A 21,698-nucleotide genomic window follows, 5' to 3' on the forward strand; every position below is an offset into this window, starting at 1 on the left:
CCTATAACTCCACTTCCTATAAGGCTGTAAGCCTCCTTGGTCTCCATCTCTCAGAGATAATGTAACTAAATTCAATAAAGTACATTTAATTAATTGATTAACTTTTAATCAAGACTTTAAACAGGAAAGAACTGCCTGCTCATCCTGCATAATGGGATGCTGACGATTCTACTCAGTTTTTCATGAAAAATAGGTTTTATTCCTATGAGTAGGCCTGTAGATGTAGGAATGCCAAACCTTTAAAAGGGCTACGTTAGGTACTGGTAGAAATTTAGACAGAACAACTTGGAGCTCAACAGAGGCTAGAAACATATCAGAGAAGTGGGGTCAGCTGGCCATTACTGAGTTCCTGACTTTCTACTTCTAGGGTCCAGCTTAGCGAGTTTAAAGCCCACTCTGGTATATCTACACTACACTGCTGTCTGCAGTGAAGATGTGTATGGAGCCTGGTTAAGATTTCTCTCCCTTATCCCACAATGGATTTCAATATTTGAATTTCTAACTCTTTCTCTCCCCATGCATGCTTATTATAGTCACATATAGACACCCAGAGTATAAAACCTTTCCTTTAGAAAAAAAAAACAAAAACAAAACCAAAAAAACCTGTGCAAATGTAAAGACTAGGTAAATTACTTATCAAGAATTTCACTGCTACCTCACAGAAAAAGAAAAAAGAGTCTTCTTAGGTAAATAAACAGACTATCTCCTTAAATCCCTAAATCATAAACAGAGAGAATACAAGTTCCTCATGGGTGGAAGAGCAGAACTGGTAATACAGAAGGAACCAAAGTAACTTTGGTATTATGGCACCTTATCTGTTGAGGGAAACCATATGTTCTGAGAGTGATAGGCTTGGTCCTGCTGGGGGGAAGAAGGTAGATGACAATTACAATACCCTTAACAGATATACTTTACAGTGGGATTTACAGCATCTTCAGAAAGTGTTTTACAGCTGACCCTTCATCACCAAGGTTGAAGACAAAGCTGGCAAGCTTCACAAGGGTTAGCAAGTTCAGCTACAACCACCAATGTGGGATGAAGTTCTGCTCTGCTCTATAATCCATGAGGACCATCTCTTGGGCAAACAACAGGCTAGAAAATTAAAACAAATTCCCAAATGCAAGTGCAGACAGGTGGCAATAGGAAGCTAAATATAGGAAGCTAAATTACCATTTTTGCAAATCCCTTGGCATAGTTAATGCCAGATTTATGTTACTCACAAGAGAAATTTTCAACTCCATCCTTTTTACTGGCACCTGAACTGAAAACAGTTGTGTAGCAAACAGGTCAATTTAACCAATGGGGTCCGCTCTTTAACTGTTCCGCATAAGATTTTCTGCTACAGCAGTCACAGAAGTAGTAGTCTGTAGTTTGTGGCTTTGTTACGGTGCTGAGTAACTGCTGGAGCAAATACTATTATTTTCTAAATCCTATTACAAAGATACAAAGTCATGGTGAAAAGTTTCTACCACATTATGAAGGCAGGAAAAGGTTTCTTCACCCAAAATAATTTCCAAAGGTGATGAAGAGGAGTGTTAAAAAGTTGAAGATTAATTTTTCATGGAGGATTAATTTTCCTTTCACTTTTATGGGTGAGGATGAGGTATAACTTCACTCAAGTCAATTATTACAGATCTAAAAGTTTTACTGTAACGTAGAATAGGTAAAAGTGATGGTCAATAAGGCCATCTATCTTTCATGAGCTTTCAAACTCTATAACTTTACTCAGTTACTAAAGACTAGAACAAATGTATTACTCTAATATTTTTACAGTAAACTTAATTAACTATGAAGGAATACTGTATATTTATGTATACATAAAAAAGCCTGTGTACAGTAACACTGTGATTTTCAAACCATAAATAGATATAATCTGTTAAAATAAAGAGAGAACAATTAGCTGGCTGTGTGACAGGACTCAGAGGGTTGTGATCAGTGGCATGAAGTCTAGTTGGAGGCCTGTAACCAGTGGTGTCCCCCAGGGGTCAATACTCCGTCCAATTTTGTTCAATATATTCATTAATGACCTGGATGAGGGGACAGAGTGTATCCTCAGCAAGTTCGCTGATGATACCAAACTGGGAGGGGTGGCTGACTCTCCAGAGGGCCGCGCTGCCATCCAGCGTGACCTGGACAGGCTGGAGAGCTGGGCAGAGAGGAACCTAATGAGGTTCAACATAAGCAAGTGCAGGGTCCTGCACCTGGGGAGGAAAAACGCTAGGCAACAGTATAGGTTAGGGGTGGACCTCCTGGGAACTAGCTCTGAGGAGAAGGACTTGGGGGTCCTGGTAGATAGTAAATTGTCCATGACCCAGCAGTGTGCCCTTGCTGCCAAAAAGGCCAATGGAATCCTGAGCTGCATAGGGAAGAGTGTGTCCAGTAGGTCGAGGGAGGTCATTCTCCCCCTCTACTCGGCACTGGTGAGGCCACAACTGGAATACTGTGTCCAGTTTTGGGGTCCACAGTTCAAGAGGGACAGGGAACTGCTGGAGAGAGTCCAGTGAAGGGCAACCAAGATGATTGAGGGATTGGAGCATCTCCCTTATAAGGAAAAGTTGAGAAAGCTGGGACTCTTTAGCCTGGAGAAGAGAAGGCTGAGGGGAGACCTTATTATTGCTCACAAATATCTAAAGGGTGGGTCGAAGGAGGATGGAGCCAGACTCTTCTCTGTGGTTCCCAGTGACAGGACAAGGGGCAATGGGTGCAAGTTGGAACATAGAAAGTTCCGTTCCAATACAGGGAAAAACTTCTTTACGGTGAGGGTGACAGAGCACTGGCACAGGCTGCCCAGGGAGGTTGTGGAGTCTCCTTCTCTGGGGATTTTCAAGACCTGCTTGGATGCAGTCCTGAGTAATGTGCTCTAGGCAATCCTGCTTTAGCAGGGGAGTTGGACTAGATGATCTCTAGAGGTCCCTTCCAACTCTGAAAATTCTGTGATTCTGTGAATGTTCTTGTTTATTACACAATGTCCCTGTAAACAGATTGTAAGTCTCTCCATATCAGTGTTCCCCAGCATTGTGCAATGAGATCGGTGCCTGAGGAGAGCCTTAGCCAGCAGGACTTCCTGCAGACACAAGTAGTACTGTGTGGACTTTGTTGTTTACATTATTTTACACTATACAAAATCTAAACTGTAAAATACCATCGTTGAAGCCAAGTAAAGTGCTCTTTTAAATCTGATATGCTTATCGATATTTGTCCAAAAGAGACCATCCTGACATGATTCTCTCCAAATACTCCCAAGCTGAAATTTTATTCCGATGTAGACATGGTGCTGGTGGTGACAGACTGAGAGACCCCCTCCCTCATGATCCCCATTTGAAAGGGATTTCACATGCACACTAAACACCCCCTCACCCCCACCCCCCCCAAAAAAAGCCCTCATCTGTGTCTGCATTATCCCTCCTCTCTTGAGTCTTGTTTGCAAACTAAGAGCAGGAGGACAGCCAAGGAACTGCTACAGAGGGTCAAATCCTTTTTTTGTTTCATATGGAGACTAATTACCAGTAAATTCATCAAAATTTTATCAGGATAGCTGAGGCTGACATAAGATTGTAATGAATCACAAAATAACTTCTTTTTCCATCTGCGTGCTTCCATTTTTTGCACAAATATGAGATACCTTGTTAATAGGTGTGTTGCATTCTGCTCAGTTTTAGCTGGAGTACAGCTATAAGAGTACTGGAACTAGGAAGAAAAAACCCTGTAATTTCATCTTAAATTTAGGAGGCATACGTAGAGATTTCATCCCGTATATTCCAAGGACAAAGACAGTAATCAAGTTAAATACTGATAGATAGATAGATAGATATTCCATAAAATATCAAAACCATTGAAAATAAAACGTATTAAAAATTGCATAACAGCAAGAATGAATAAAATAAATCCTCTCCTTTTTCCACTTTATTCTACGATATTTTGTTTTCAGGAGGAGAACTAGGGTTTTTATATCATTCCACTAGGTTTTGCAGCCATATGGTCAAACGGAGAACACAGTGACTAAGTGGTAGACTTCCAGCCTCAACAATCTGCATTTGAAAAGGAGCAGATCCATATGTTTTTCCCCTTCTCTTTCTCCTCTTTTTTTTTTTTTTGTCTCCTTTACTGGTTGCTACAACACTTGTCTCTTTTGCATAAGACACAGCATTTGGGGGAGCACTTTGTATACTGAGACAGTTTAAATCCCTGACAGTAAAGGAAGCTTAGAGTCTACTTATTAAAAAGAGCCTGTCCCAGAAGTTAATCTACTGTCTTAGCTTTCCCCAGCAGCTTTTGGATTTATGCACACTGTATAATTGGACAACATTTATATATAATTAAAGCACATACAGACAGGTAAGTCTAATACAAATTAGTTTTCTAAGTGGGACGCATCTTTTTACAGTAAACTAGTGCCAAGATTGTTGCAGTCTAATATTCTTTACAGGTCTAGTTTCTGAAATTGCTCGCTATGTATTGCTGAGACCCATTAAAAGTCAGTAGCATGGAGATTTGTGATCTTTTCTTTATCATTAACCTCTATGTCACATAAAAAACTGACAGAGACCAGGTTCTGGACCAGCTGTTTTCACTGATCAGGTAAAATCTTTTTTCTTCAGTTGAAAGAGTAATAAATACAGGATCTACTGTTTTATATGTGTTAGTCGTTTTATGCATATACCGTTCATAAGGTCTTTGTAAAGAAAATCCTCGCTGCAAAGTAAAAATACCAGACAAGAGGTGAGGCTGTTCACGCAATATGGTCTAACAAATGAAGCGCATCAATCCAAATAGGCTTGATCACATCCAGTTTTAAAACTTTGGCATAATCAGTACTTTACTATTTGGAGGAGAATCTTTAAAGAGGAGGGAGCAGAGAGTACTCAGTTACATTTATTCTCATTTGTATATTGTTTATGGGTCTCACATAACCTTATTACTGTAAAGGGAATAAAATCAGGCGCTGATTTGGCTCACTAGCTACAGTAGCCCTTCTTTTTTGAGAGAAACCCCCAATTCAATTTCTCGCTGGAATGGATTTTTCGCAAATAAGGATAATCCTTCATTTAGTGTTTACACACTTGGTTACCTCTTAGCATTCTTCCCTGTCATATCAGGTTTTAAAATTTTATTTAAAATTGCCAGAATTCATTTATGCATTAGCTGGTTTTATTATAGTTATGGACGAGCTGGCATTCAACAAATTTAGCATTAGGAAAGAACAGTCATGATTTTATCAGAATATAACAGGACCCATACCCAATTTTACCTTCATTTTTTTGTGACGTGTTACTGTTCATGCAGAAACATAGTCAGCCAGCACAGAATGACTATCTGTACTGGCAAAAAGCAAACTATTTATTTTTTACTCTCCCACCTCCTCCCTCCCCTTCTCACCTAAGATAGACACAAACACGCAGGCACCCTAATTCATTTTATCAGAGAATACAGGGAAAATGGATTGTAGCTAACTATGTGGCCTCCCTGAAGTATACAAGAAGATCCTGCTCACTGCACAAACTTAAGATTCAAGTATATCAGTTACATTTTAAATAAGAAAGCTACGAAATGTTAATTCTCTTTAACGGAATTTACAAATTGAGGTACGCTAGAAAGAAGTAAAAGCAGAAGAGAAACTTAAGAGTGAAACCGAAGGAAAAGTTTTCCAGCAGAGTACGAATTTTTTCAATAAAATTACCCAATTTGTAGAGTTAAAAGAAGCTTAGAGGTTAAAAGAACCTTAATCTATCTATTTCATACTAGTTGAAGTAAATAAAGCCTATGAAGTCTCATTTCTTCTTTAAATTACTGGTTTTTGCCAAAATGCCAAAGTCAGCAATCTTAGCCTTCATCACTGGGCCTGAAGTTCAGGAAACAGCTTTTTACATTAGCAAAAATGCAGCATTGAGGCAGAAGGTGACAGCAGAACCAAAGAGGCAACCTGCTGACTCCCATTTCTGATCACAGCTCAGAACCTGCCTCATCCTGCATTCCCCTAAATTGGGTTAGCCACAGGGATAGGGTGAAACCAGGTCTAACATATGATAACATCAACGGAATAATTATGAATGCACGTTAAGGAATTATTATCATGAGGTCAAGACCCGCAGGCAAATTAAGAGGAAAATGAAAAAATGTCTCTTGGCACTGTCCCAGAAGCCTGAGAGTGAGGCACCATTAGTTTATTTTTACAATCCAGCCTCAATAAATAGCTCTGTACATCACCATCAAGAACTGATGGGATTTTCTGACTTTGTCTTATACCAAAAACCCCATGTATGACACCACATAATAAATATGTTGCTTAAAATAAAAGTAAAAACATGACATTCTAGAAGATAAAATATAACTATTGCACAATGGAACCTCATTTGCTTCCACAAGTCACTATTTTGGCTTTCGTTTGTGTTGGTTTTTTTTAAGGATTATTAATATTGTACAAAACCACTGAGTATTTAAATATCCTTTCTTATTAGCCCAGAACAAAAATAACCCTCAACTTGTGATCTTACAATTGACTGAACTGATTTATATCCTATAGGGCAGGAGATGCATAAACTATTCCTTCTGATGGCACCTGGCTGCACTATTTTAAAGCCATTTTACTTCTCCCCAAAAGTACTGTCGCACTTCAGGCAGAGGCGCTTAATCTGGTGACTTGATGTCGACAGAAAGCTCCATGAGGCTCAAGATGCATTCAGGTAACCAGACAGTCTTTCAGTTTGGTGATTGTTTTTTACAGACTTGTATGAAATTATTCCGAACCACATTTAAAAGAAGCTTGGAAGTTTTGGATCTGAGCTAAAGTAGATATATTTACAGATCCAGAAGAGACTGAATATTCAAACAAACTTATTCTCCCCCTTTTAAGCACCACATAAAACACCAGACAAAGCTCAAGTTAAACACATTCTTGCCTATTTGCCCAAGTTTGTTAGTTCAAAAGAAAGCAAGCAAATAGACCTGACTGAAGTGAAAAATCTAACTTTGGGGGAATTAATTTCTTCCATCTGAAACTAAATTTTTAAAACCAAGCAACCCATACTATACAGAGAGAATATTAACACCCATAATGAACATGGTGTTCAGATGAGGACAGTGAAGAATTGTACATCCTCTTAGCCACACAGGTGGTAGGGTGTGAGCAGATAGCCAAAACCATAACCCCAGAGAGGACCAACATACTTCAGACAAATACTTTTCGATATTCTGAGAACATGCCCAGTAGGTCATGTTCTACGACATCTATATTGGTAATAGCCAAATATCACTACCCTGGGTTAGTATATTTTTCCTATTCAAAATTATGGACATTACTCTCAGCAACCCTCCTGGGTAGGGATGAGACAGCAGTGGCTTCAGCTGGCAGGCTACCTGCAGAGATAGACAGAAGAAAGCTAGCAAAACCACCTCTTGGTGCTCTTTACAGGAACCCAAGGCATCAGCTAAAGTGTAGTGCCTTACTCTGAAACAGGTAACTTCTGCCAAGATGAGCTGACTTTTTTGACAGCCCAAGTGGTGCTTATGGATATACGGACATGCAGAACATACTGATTCTAATGAATACAGCCTGAATTCAAAATAAATAAAAAAACCCAACAAAAAATAAAATCTAGAACTTGGGGATGCACAGACAAATTCAAAACAATTGCAAAAATGCTTCCACCATCAGATCATAAACAACTGATGAGAACATGCAGATCAAGTCTAAGTAGAAATACCACTGTTACTCTCTTAGCTCATCTTTTATGACAGTGTGCACACCTATCTTAACCAGAAACACAGACTGCCTTTGGCAAGGGTACACAAACTTAGTTTGCTCAAGTATCACCATGAGCAGAACGCAGCAACAAGAACAGTTAATGCTTGTTATCAGGTTAGTGGTACAGATATCATAGTTTAGGAGCCACAGTGCAGGCATCTATACTTTTAAGTACTGGTAAAAATAGCAAGGCACAGTCTGAAGAGAAGGTACTGGTTAAAGCTTAAGCAAGCCTATCATTGTAAGGTCTAAAATCCTTAAACTTACCATCAGTACCACAAATTTCAAGATGGGCTAGGAAATGTCTTTATAGTTGCGGTTGGTGTTGTCTTTATCTTCCTCCCAAAACAGTAAGTTTCAATGCCAGTATATACAAACAATATAGAGCTTAGATCAGGCGTTCAGTGTTGCTGGCTGAACAGTTTTTGGTGTAAAAAAGAGATCTCAGTCTCTCAGTACTGTTTCTTCTCTGGTTGCCTTCGGAGACATAGCTTGAAATTTTATTGTAATGAAAATCTTTCCATCGAGAGATTTCTTTTTTAAAATCTAATGCTGTCAGATATTTTATCTAATCTAACACATTCAACCACTCCTTGCTTGAAAAGCTTCATGAATTCATGCTGTGTGTCTATGTCCAAAATTTGTGCCATTTTAACTGTGCCGTGTTAATATCATTCAAGCAATACAGCAATCCTATGATGGCTGCAGTTGTATGGGTAGTTAAAAAAATTGCATATACCAGGACAGTTTGTTCTCATTTGTAACTGTTCAAATTGATAGAGTTGTGAGGTGAATGTACCCACTCTAGGAAGTATATTGCTTTGCCTAAAAAAACCATAAAAACCTCCTCCTTCCCAAAGTAGTTTCCCTATTCTGAAAAGTATACGTGTATTGTCTTCGCAAAAGCATGCTATTTCAGTTAAATTGAGAGTTTTACATCATTGGACTCCTAGAATATTTCTCTTCAAGTCAGTTCCAAAATATGTTTCATCCCAATTACAGAGCCCCCACAATTTTATTTCTGCTTTTAACAAAACCAGTTAAACAATTAAGTCTTACATAATAATAAGCCCGTATACAGACCTCTTGCCAAAGAACAGATTCTCCAAATAAAGTCTAGAAAAGTTACAGAGTTCAATGTTAAATTTATATTTGTATAGTTAAAAACAGAAAACCCAACCCACTGCTAGTATAATGAAGTTCTTAACACAGAAGTATTTGCTACCTATCAAAAAAAAAAAGCACAAAACAAACATAAAACTCTTCTATATTCAGGATATACCACTGAACTTAAATGGCCTTTTTATCACATAAGGAGCAAGCTTTAAACATATGGCAATTCCTACAGGGAACCAAGGATGTCTTGTTTTGTCCAGATGCTTACAGCAGAAAAACTTAAATGAATACTAACTATTCATCTGTTGTTTACTAACTGGTCAACACCACATGTCCCTAAGGACCTATTCATACATTAGGAAAATTTCCCTGAGAAGAGGAGGAAAACCTTCATTAGAACAGTGCATACCTCTACCAAGAAAGTTAAACCATGGCTGTCATTGCATCATGTTAAAGACGTTTCATAATAATGAAGCTCTGAGGAACAGTTGGACCTTAATACCTTAAGATCACAACCCTATCCAAACAAGTCTAATCAATATAACTTAAAGTTAGCCTGTTTTTGTATGTACAGAAGTCTGAGGTTTTGCTTTTATCATATTTAAGTACCCTAAACCTTTTTTATTATCTAATTCAGTCCAAAACCAGAAAAAAAACCAAAACAAACAATCACAGACACGAGGCAAAAATGTAGAGATTTGGAGGGGTTTCTTCCACAATGAGATAGAATAGAGACTTGTTTATAGTTCATTTAGAGGTGAACAGTTACTTTAATCTATTTTTAATTAGTCACCTTAATTATCAGTAATTAATATCAAAATATTATAATTACTAGTAATAATTTAGAAATTACATCAGCTTCTTAACAGAGATGAAGGTACACATTTAAGAAAATAGTTTGGCATTCGCTAGTTCTGCCACTAAAACACTTTAAGTAAATATAGTTATTTTTACCTCCTGAGCTAGAGTGTGCATCAGATATTCCAGCACCTTAAAAACTGGGAAAAAATTACTGACCCTTTAGAATTGTTTAATATTCATCATTATGAAAAATGTTGAAATAATGTAGCATGAGCATGATCTCTCTGTACCCACAGCTATCTAAGGAATAATATTGAGAAGACAGAAGTTTGGCTGTACTTTAATAAAGAAAGCAAATTAGGAGAGTTATGCACTGGGATATCTGAATCTCAGTGGCAGCTGCCATATTAAAAAAAACCCCACTGTCACAGTCCAAGATTTGTTTGTACTGTTAGAAATTCCAGCAAGACATCCACAGCACATTATGGTCTTGCTGAGTACAAAAAGGGATCCAAAAGATAGATAGATAGATAGATAGATACAGGAAGGGGAGACCAAGAAGGATTTACCTACACATACAGCTTAAGATCTCAACAGAGTATATATGGCTTAAATGTTTAAAATGCTGATGAACATTTATTGCATCTCCTTTCAACATAAAAGGCTAAGAAATTTTAAAGAGGGCCTTTCTGTGCAAGGGGAGGAGTTCCTGCACACAGAGAAGACCGTCTTTACATATCATTAAGACAATGACAGCAGAGCTGCCAATAATCAATATGCCAAAAGACGTAACCTAAAGATATGCAAACTTTTCATTTCCCTGGCCAACATAACACCCTTTTGCAGTCATATTGTCTGTGCATATTCCAGCAGAGGAAAAGAGTGGTCCTCCTCCTGTTACATTTCAGCCCCCAAGAACAGCCCAGACTAAAGCTGAATAAGGTTTACTTATCACAGCTGCTGGCACTCCCTTTATTTTCCCCCAAAACAAAAAGATATAAAAAACATGAACAGGAATAGCACAAGACCTATAAAAGAATGAAAGAGATAAAGTCCACTATCTGATCTACATGTACACATGATCCCGTGCCACCCAGTGGTAAGTGCTCCAAGGTTCTCGGGATTTCGGGAGAAGCAGGCATTACAAAATACAGGATCTATTTATCAAAGGATCCTTCAGTACAATTCAGAGAATGTGCACTGTTACACAAAAGCAATTCAAATGCAATGAGTATTTTAGACAAAACAAGTGTTACCCTCAGCACAATATTTTTTGCTAGTCCCAAGCTTTTAGTGATATACTGAAATATACATTCGGGGGGATCTTACCACTGTATATAAATATCTGAAGGAAGGATGTAAAAAGGACAGAGCCAGGCTCTTTTCAGTGGTGTCCTGTGACAGGACCAGGGGCAATGGGCACAAACTGAAACACAGGAGGTGTTGCCTGAACATAAGAAGAAACATTTTTACTGTGAGGGTGATGACCACTGACACAGGCTGCCCAGAGAGGCTGTGGAGTCTCCATCCTTGCAGATATTCAGAAGGACATGGTCCTGGGAAACCAGCTCCAAGCGGCCCTGCTTGAGCAGCGGGGTTGGATCAGATGATCTCCAGAGGTCCCTTCCAACCTCAACCCGACTGTGAGTCTGTGCTTCTGTGATATCACAGCAACTGCGAGGACGGGATACACTGAACACCATCTATGTTACCAGGCACAAATCTACCTTCTCTGGCAAAAAGGGTTCATTAGGCATTTGATTCAGAGTCTCACGCAAAAGTCTAATCTGAAAGTAAATTTGGTAACTTTTCCTTTTAGTTTATGCTGTCACCCAGGCTGGAGAAACCCACTTTAGGCTCCACATTAAAGAGTGGTTTTATTTCACAGCAGGACTTCAAGTGTTACATAACAATGAAGTCATTTTCCCTCTTTCCAATAATTGGTAATTTTTTTCCAGCTTTTAAGACACTTTATAACATGTAATCTCACTGAAAACACGTACTACAATAAATATTATAAATCTTGCATAAATCTCAGAGCTTCTATTAGAATTAGAAGTTAAAATACACTTTCTTATCCCATTAAAATGAAAGAAAAAAATGTATGTTATTTTTTCAACACAGAGGCAAAACTGTTTCCTTTGCAAAGTTTTTTTTGCATCAAAGAATTGCTGTTCCTGTCTTTTGGAATTGATGGAATAATTTGCTTCATAAATCAAGTATGCGTTTGTCTTCATTTACTGTATATACATAAATTAAACATCTGATGTCCAATGTAGTGAAATTTCTTGTACGGGATATTGGAAAAGAAATGAAAGATGTAGCCAAAAGCCTGAATAAAACTATCAAGTCTTCTGAATCCTCCCAACTGTTCTCTTCAGATGGAGCTCAGCACTTTGGAGGCCAGCCCCAATGGCAGTGTCACTACGTAGGGCATGTACAAGAGCGAGGCTGTCCTTTAATGGGTTCAGTGTGAAGTAAGACTCAGAGCCAAAGAAAGAAGTGAAGCAGAAAGACTGAAATGGTTATAAAATAATTTAGCAGTCACCAGTGTTGAGCTTTCTTACTCCTACAGTAAGTGCCCCCAGGGTGCAGCTGAATTTGGATTTGGCAGAATCTACCATATCATCAAAGACAACAGACTTTTTAAGCTAGAAATTTTGGCATTATTGTTTTTTCTTCTGATATTCATGTCATTAAAAGTAATGAAGATACTGGCTGAGCAATGGCAGAATTATACCTGCAGACCCCACGTGATTGTTCTTAGGAAAGTTCCACCAGTAATTCTGGATTCTTGGTTGGCTCAGCACTATATTTATGTAATGCTGATGCCCCGCACCAAGTCACTGCAAGCAATAGGAGAGCAATCAGGAAGAGCAGATGACACAAATTCTTTATGAGGATGGCACCTGTGGAACTACAGTAAAAATACTAAAAATATTGACCTCCTTGGTCAGGCCCATTAGTGATAGATTCTGCTTTGCTGTGATGGAAAAATATTCCTTTCTGAGACAGATTTTGTTATTGGAAACTGTTCAAACTAATGGATGTGACAGATAGAGGTTCTGTATCTACTTCATCATGGAAGTGGGCATGAACTGCAAACTCTACTGGGAGACAGGACTTACTATCGTAATATAGTCCTGCACTAAGACTCTCATCAATGCACATTCAGGTGGCCTGTCACCATCAGACCAGGTCATGAGAGAAACGAGTACACAAGAGTACATTTGTCTGTGTAGCAGGTAGGGGGAGGATGAGAATACGCCCAATTTCTCTCTGGCATCCTGGCACAGCTGGGCTTGGGCTACACAACCGAATAACATGTCTGCATCTTAAGTTGTTCCCTCACTCTCAAAAATCACTGGTTCACTGGAAAAAAAATAGGCTTATGATTAAGTATGCTGACTTAATATAGCTATTTCCTGAATCTGTGGAAACCCTGGAAAAAAGAGTTCCAAGAGCTCTTTTTCTCTGCACTGGTCTTCTCAAAACAGCATTAACATCAGTGCCCAGTGGTGGTAATTTAGATGTCAGAATTGAGATATTTTTCGTTATTTATGTAGAAAGAAGCACATATATTGAATATGCATAATTTCCTGTAAGTATTACTTTTGTCGGCCAAACGCAGGGAAATTAAGCTATTTTTGTACTAAGACATCCATTAGCAGGAACCCAACAGTAAGTGGTTGCCCCACATGTGTTAGTCTGATCAAGGAGCATACAATACAATGGTAACTTTCCGATGCCTGGTATTCAATAGAAGTATTGTAACACATGGTGTTCTCATGTGTTAGCTAAGATGTATCCAAAACATTTTTATCCTCACAGCAAATGTAATTTTGGAGAGACAAATACCTACATCATCCAGTCTCAAGAATTCAATCACATTTTTAGTATCTTCCCAGGCTGTGAATGAGATCACACTTTATCACATTGCACTCCAGTGGGTGGAGTCTATTTTGCAGTTTAGCTTCAAAGAAGAAATTGATTTTTCGTAACCTGCTTGCAATATTACCCCAGCAGTGGTAACCAGCAGTGGGGAGAAGCTGACTCAGCAGCGGTAAGGGCTAGATAATTGCAGAGGTGCTACTTGTCCCTTTCTCTTTCAGTCAGCCCTGCTCCAATGCAGAGGTACTCCTTTCCTTCTCTGTCACCGAGCCAGGACACAAGTAATGAATTCCAGGAAAAATATGTGATATGAAATGAGCAGTGGTGAGATGTAGTGACCGTGGAATGGAGTTCCATAATGATATATTTAAAAAAGAAAGATCAAAAGAAAACTGCCTTTTTATTTTATATTACTGAAAATCTCTACTAAGTTTATATTCGTTAAAAAGAAAACATCCTATTTAAATAACTATTAAAATGGAGTTAGGAAGCAGAGAACTTGAAGAAAATGACTGTATTAAAGATCTTTTTCTTCATAGGAAATATGAAAATATCAAATTCAAAATACTACACTATCATCTATTAGGAAGACCACTTAAACTATCTATGACCTGTTATTTGTCAGTCACTGGAAGGCACTTGGGAAGACACTGGAGCTTTTCCATGCAGAACTGTGATGTACCACACAGCCTACACTAACTGACAAGCTACCTAATGACAAGCTTTTCATGGTGCCAGAGAAACACAATTCAGCAAATGTCCATTTTTTTGTTAGTTTTAAGATGAAAAGCAATAGATGAAAGCAATATCCCTAGTATGGTAAACGACGAAAGAGCAATTCTGTGACAGAGACAGTTTAACAAAACCCGTGAACTCAGGAGGCTCCTCTGGAGCGCGGAGGGCAGAGACAGCACCAGGACTCTATGCACCAGCCACTGAATAAAATCCGTATGTTCTGTCAGTGCCAGAAACAAAGTCTCATCTCAGCTGCAGGGAGTTAAATCAGATCCAAATATAACTCCCCATGTCTGAAAAGGTCTGAAATAATGATTTGAGCTATAAGGAACACTTGAAAACTACAGAAGAAGCTGTGCAAAACACGTTTGGTGCTTGTAATAGAGAATATGCTGAAAACTCAACCAGTACTACCATGGGTACAACATGAAGATTACCAGATAGTAATAAGTCATCAGTCCCTGCAGTAGAAATGGGCTCACCATAGCACCTGTGGCTGAGTATGGAGACCTAAAGACCACACTTTAATCCAGATTCTTACTCTGGTTGAATTCATATTATGACAAATAGATACCGAGTCAAATATTACTGTCTTTTATACCAGGAGCATGTCACAGAGTCAGTTATACTGAAAATGTGTGCTTTATGTGTACAGCTTGTATACCAGTTCACAGAACCAGGTTTTCCATTTGTAGATACGCATTTTCCTTTTCATTATAGAGTTAACAATGTGAATGCTAACACTGCTATGGCTCAAAAAAGGAACTGTAAATGTGACTGCTACAATCAGGTTTTTTGTGGAGTGGTTTGTTTGTTTTTTTTTCTGGAAAGAGGAACACCCTAACTATCTGAATTGTGGCTACTGAAACAAACTGCAGCATTGTATGTACATGAAATAAATATTTTTAAAAGCTTATAAGCAAAAAAAAAGTTACGAAACAGCGTGAAACTAATGACTAAAATTTTTGAGCTATTTGAAGAAAGTCGCTGGCAGGCTGTAGGTGGTCTACATAAGACACTCACACTCCCATCTTTCCAGACGTGCTTTTGTGCTTGATTAATTAGAGAAACTAGGCAGAGGTGATACTTTTTCAGTGACTGATGTTTTCTTATAATTAAATCAATCTGGTATATTTCTCCCAGAAAGCATTAGGTCATGAAATGTTCATAAAACACCAACCTAAGTGTCATCTGGAAAATTACAAATTTAATATTTAGATGGATGTCTTTGGTCAAAATAAAAACAGTGGGCTCTTTAATTTCATAGAAATTTAGTAACATAAATTTAGTCTGAGCATCATATATTAAAATAATGCTATGCAAATAGGCATGACAGTTAAGTAAGGTTTTAGAGTAAGACTGTTTAAATGAGTGAGTAATATTTTAAAATGTCAGTCAACACACCATGAAAAAAGAAAGCTCAATTTAATTATGTTGGTCATTTGTGGCTTAGGTAGGAAAAGGATTAACATGTAGAGTAAGTTAAGGCTCCCCAAAGCTTTGTGTGGGCTTTACACAGGTATTCACTTTCATCTCAATAAAAGAATTAGTGTAACAAATGCTGGCTTACATGGTGCTTTGCTGCTTATGGAACAAGAGAGCTTCTCAAGAAACTTGCTGTGTTGCCATGTAAAGGTCAGGCACAGTTTATGGAGAATTGGGGAAAAAAAAGGTTCTTAAAGAAAAAAAAGGCTTTGCTGACAAATCTGTAGTATGGTGGTACAGAAAAGCTTTTTTGTAGTTTGCTTGTGTCAACTTTATTTTGACTAGTCCCAGTAGAGAAGACGTCTATCAGCAATCACTGTCATAGTCCAGTGGGATGGGAGGGGCAAGATAGAGGGTTTGGAGTAATACAGTAACCTACATTATTTTTTTTAATGTGCACAAAAGTCAAGAAATCGGCAGTAATGTTTTCAGCCTGAAATAACTTGCCTACTGTAGACTGAAGAATTCAGTACATTGTAGAAAGCAGAGTAGACACATTGCACTTGCTGGGAGGACCACACTTTTGCCTAGTATTAAAGCAGAGAGGTTTCTACACAGTACTGAAAAATAAGTGGGGCTTAGTACATATTTCAGGCTTCCCCAGCTGGAATTATTTTCTGTCTCCCTGGAAGATGGACAAGAAAGTGAGAAGAAAAGAGGCCACAAGGGCCAGGCACATGCCAAATCTGCACCTAATGTTCATAACCACAGGACTGAGGCAGATGGCATGTATTTATAAAACAAACTGACCATTGCATAGCACATTCACGGCAATAAGTGTGCCCATATTGAACATACTGCACTTTGGAAGTCCTGAGGATTACGAGGCCGAACTGCTGGAACAGCACACTCAGTGTTCTCAACTACCACGTTCCACTCAAATTCTAGAGGAAAAGAATAATAACAGATTTTCTTTGTTTGTGGGAGAAAGTAACAAGAACCTGAGGTGCAAATTATTTTCATAGCCAAGCATTATTTAAAAACTAAAACAGAAAAAAAACTATTATTTGATACTCTCTAAAAGATATTTTGCTTTTCTCTTTTGCACTTCTATGCGGAAGTACCTTCCCAATTCGTCTGAAAGCTGGGATTTTTTGAACTGATCTTGAAATTAGCAAATGCTTCCGCTACAGGTTTCCAGCTACTTTCTTTTCAAAACTACTGTAAAATATGCTAATACAAAAAAGAAGCAGCTGCACTCTGCTCATTCAATGGTAATTATCAGCTTCTGTATATTTATCATGTTATTGACCCTGTATTTGCCAAAGGAATGTACGTCCACATACAATCCAGACAATCAGATACAGAAAGTGTGTTTAGAAGTATGTCATACTGGAATTTTTTATAATAGGGGTTTTTATCGTGAAGTTATGAGGAATCCTTGGGAGACAATAAGGAGATTTATTTTATTTTTTTAAGTCTCCAAAATGAAGAACACTATTTAGCAGATTCTGTAAAAAGTGAAAAGTTTGGAAATTTATTGAAGTCTACTTAATACAAGGAACATAACAATTCCAAACCAAACGGCACAGGTGTGAAAGTCATCATTTCCACAAGTGGGCACACCAAAGGAAAGCGCTATGTCTAGCAGAGGACACGTTCTGTGCTGTCATTGCAATGTAAAAGGTTCAAACTCATCTAGTGACAACAGCAATGTCTTTCAGCTGCTCGCTCACTTCCCCCTGGTGTGACGGGGGAGAGAATCGGCAGAGTAAAAGAGAGAAACCTCGTGGGTTGAGATAAAGACAGTTTATTAGGCAGATCAAAAGCCACGCGCACAGGCAAATCAAAACAAGAAATTCATTCACTACTTCCCGCCAGAAGGCAGGTGTTCAGCCATCGCCAGGAGAGCAGGGCTCCATCATGTGTAACGGTTGCTTGGGAAGACAAACTCCGTAACCCCAAATGTCCCCCCCTTCCTTCTTCTTCCCCCAGCTTTATATGCTAAGCATGACACTATATGGTACGGAAAAGCCCTTTGGTCAGTTGGGGTCAGCTGTCCCAGCTGTGTCTCCTCCCGGTTTCTTGTGCCCCCCCAGCCTGCTCACTGGTGGGGTGGGGTGAGAAGCAGAAAAGGCCATAACTCTGTGTAAGCACTGCTCAGCAGTAACCAAAACATCTCTGTATTATCTACACTGTTTCCAGCACAAATCCAAAACAGAGCCCCATACCAGCTAATATGAAGAAGACTAACTCTATCCCAGCCAAAAGCAGCACAGAATTGTACATTAATGGCAATTTCTGTTGTATCTTGATTCATATGTGATTCAAGCCTATACTAATCACCAGTATTTAAATGCAACTTTTGGGAGAAAACAAATCCCCTTAGATGTGTTCATTCAGAACACCACAAAATGCAACACTTCTAAGCCTCTAAAATAAATCAGAGATAGTCAGGTAATTCAGGAATTGCATACAGAGCTTGAGGGGGGTGGTTGTTGTAGCTTTTTGAATTAGATGTGTATAAGCACTTCTATGGTTTATTCTTTTCAATGAGAATATAGGAGCTGGGTTTTTAAAGGGTCTCACTGTGCTATTACACATAAAGACATCGAAGCACTGGGCTACATCAAGAACATGAAAGGGAAATTAGCCACTTTACACCACAGAAAGAAATTTAAACACTTAAATATGTGTCAAATGCCACAGAAAGCCCCTCAAAATCTATAGCGTGGTAAGGCTCAGCCTTCTGCAAAACCTAAGCCTCTCACGTAACAAACCTGGTTGACAAACACTGTGATTTATGAGAGGACTCTCATTCCCCAGTAGCACAACCAGTGAAACTCAGCAGCGCTTAGACCAAAAAAAAACCCTCGAAAACTTCTCACTGCTGCACATTCAAGTCAAGTGACACTCTCCCATTTTAGGATGCAAGCCAAGCCTGACAGAGCTCCTGCTAGATTTCTGTCCTGGCACAATGATTTTTCCTTCACTTTACACGCAGCAGCTAGGCTGCAGAGATTAATATTCTCAACTGCACAGACATTTAATCCCTCCTTGTCTTATTTCATAATCAATGGCACCAAATTCAGGTCTTTTTGTGGCTTTAAAAACTGCTCCAAGCTTTGTTTAAAATCCTATAATTCCAATTCTTTAGCACACTCGTAGTTGTATATATTGTGCATACTTCCAGGTTAAAATACCAGTACTTAAAATATAAAGTTAAGATATTCTTTACAGGATTGGAGCTCCAGTCTGCTATGTTTTCATTGTATGTGCTGCAAATGATGGAGATGATAAGAGAACGAAGTTTTCGCAAACCTTTGAATTACTCTTCTCGGTTATAAAGAGCAAGAAAAGATTTAGGTAGAAATACATACATACAGACAGACAGACAGACAGTACGCAAATAGATAAAATTAGATTTCTAATTTCCATGTACTCCAAAACCTTGAAGAAACAAACAAAAAAGCTTACCCGTGCCAATGTCAGTGTTCCTTGTTTACACACACTGCAGCGGACCCTCAGTTTCCCAGGCTTCACAGCTTGGCAGAAATTTTTGCAAAAAACATAAAAACTGTTGTAACTAGATGTACCTGTCAGGAAGAAAAAAAAAAAACAACCAAAATCAAACAAAAGCATTTGATGGATACTGAAAATCAGTAACAAACTAATTTTAAGGCCTGAAGATAGCATTGTGATGATCTTATATTGCCTGGTCTAGTTCTTAACACCTTTCAGTAACTCCTGCTTCTTTATCAGTAGTTATAGGTGAACTACACCATAACCCCTAGAAAATGCATCTTGTCTTGAGTTTGAGCTTACCCCTGATAAGCACAAACTGTAATCTTTCACAAGTGATGTATGAAATTAATTACCCCAGCTCTCCATAATTTGCATCTTACTTCTAGTCTAAATTTGTCTAGCTGCAAGTTTTATTGAGTTCACATTGCATGAAAATTTCCTTGGATGAAGTTTAAAAGATTAGTTTGACTGATACCACAGCAAGAAAACAAATATTTAATTTAGCAAATTTAGTTTTATTCCTGGAAGACTAGGAACCATTTCTTTATTCTTGCTGGCAGCGGAATAACCTAGCAAAGTTTGCAAACTGCTGCCAAGATATTAGGCCAAGTAAATTTTCAAGGAAAATGAAATGAAACGCATTCTGTTCTGTGAAACTATGGAACAGAAGATGATATGCAGAGAATTGTGTAAGCCTGGGGCAATGCTAATGAATTTGATTTCACATGCAATCCTGATCACTGTTTTGAGTAAACCACTTTTTACAATGGCTACTGCTATTCCTCAGAAAATGATGGAGGATTCATAGTATAGGTTTCATCTAGACCAGCCATCTGCAAGTTCAGAGACTCCGGCTTATTATCAGAAGTTGAACTGAGACCAGAATAAAGTTTTTACCAGATTTTTCCCACTGTCAAGAGGAATGGTTGTGGAGGTTTGACCCATTTACAGTGGTGAACTTTAGAATCAAAAGCAGTCCTTTAGAGATCAAAAGTTTTTCACTGTCTTCTTCCCCATTCTCCTACTTCTCCCTGCATTTATCAGCAACATACTTCTTATGTATATTTTAGTCCTTTACCACAGTAAACGTGAACTGGAATACTATTTTTAAACATGACTGCCTTGCTTTATTTTTACATGTTCTTCACATGATGAAGGTAAGACCCTGCATTTTGGCAATGAAAATGCCTACCAATTTCATATTACACCTATTCATAGGTGTTCTAACATACATGTGCAACTCATTTCCAAAACTCAACTTCAGGGAACTATGTTGTCCAAAAAAAAATTTTCTAAGAAAAAAGATGAAGATGTCTTCAAAGATGCACACTGCTGAAAGAAGAAATTTTATAACGCATGGTAAAAAGAAGGATACCAAAGTTTTTCAAGTTTTTAGAAATGAGAGCTAATAAAAGTACATCAGTGATGTCTCCAATATTAACTTTAGTAAACTGATCTATCAAGTATTTTCATTATGCTTCCCTGGGCAACATTAATTGCTATAGAACATAAAGCATAACAGAACTGTAACTGATTCATTAAAAAAAAAACCAACAACCACACACATCTGCACATTCACACACGTACAAACTTTTCATATGAATATGAACTCAACTCAAAAGGTTGAGAGCACACTTCTCAAATCAGTCTAACACAGTTCTGAGATTAAAATAGTTCAACTAAAATAAAAAAGGCACACGCTGAATTATTTAATATATGGTACAATGTTGAGAGGTGACTCCAGACTAAATATGAAAAAAATTCGGACATTTGGATCTCTATTCACTCATATTTTGCCTGAGGCTCTTAACACTAGGACTGAGAGCACTTCTGGATTAGACTCCATTTGAGCTAGAATCCACAACAAAAATCTAAACTACGATATTGCAAATGAGGAGGAATACACTTGCAAATGATTGAATTTCACTTTTGGCAGTTCCTCTATGCAGGATGAGCAGATCAATCAATAAAACAAAAGGGCAGTACCTTCAGCACAATTCTAAGGAAATACTACATGACTTAAGTAAGCAAGACTGCTATTTCTCATCGACACCCACAATCAAGATGATGATTTTTAGCCACTTACTTCTGACTCTGTCTCAAGTGTAAAGTGAGACGAGAGTCCTTTACCTATTTTGGTATCCCCAGTCCTCTCCCATTGCTCCGATTTCTTATATGGGCAGTCTAATGAGACTAATGAGATTGCTGCTTCTATTCACATGCTGAAGCACTTATCCAGAGCAGATCTGTGATACTACTACTCAGGGTCCTAATTTAGAACTACTGTCCAGAGAGATTCTTGCCATGACTCTAATGAAACCCTTCCAGTCAAACAGAACAATCTTACTGAGTACATGAGCCCTTACAGAATAAAATATTTGGTTAATTGGGCTGATGTCTTTCCTGATCCAGTCCTCCACTCCCTGATGTCTTGTGTCCCTGTCTCACATTTTATACCAAGTTT

At 38.3% G+C, this 21,698-nt stretch overlaps 1 protein-coding gene across 1 annotated transcript in view; it reads right to left on the reverse strand.

Moving 5' to 3' along the window:
- The window catches only part of PARK2 (parkin RBR E3 ubiquitin protein ligase), a gene marked incomplete at both ends in the record, with an annotated part of 403,868 nt that overhangs the window by 356,485 nt on the left and 25,685 nt on the right, over positions 1-21,698 (reverse strand). Inside the window, one exon of the mRNA XM_009885674.1 lies at positions 19,187-19,305. Coding sequence (XP_009883976.1) covers positions 19,187-19,305 — 119 coding nt within the window. The remainder of the gene's footprint in view (positions 1-19,186; positions 19,306-21,698) is intronic.

The sequence above is a fragment of the Charadrius vociferus genome, unplaced genomic scaffold (genome assembly GCF_000708025.1).
Source record: "Charadrius vociferus isolate BGI_N301 unplaced genomic scaffold, ASM70802v2 scaffold995, whole genome shotgun sequence".
Lineage (NCBI taxonomy): Eukaryota > Metazoa > Chordata > Aves > Charadriiformes > Charadriidae > Charadrius > Charadrius vociferus.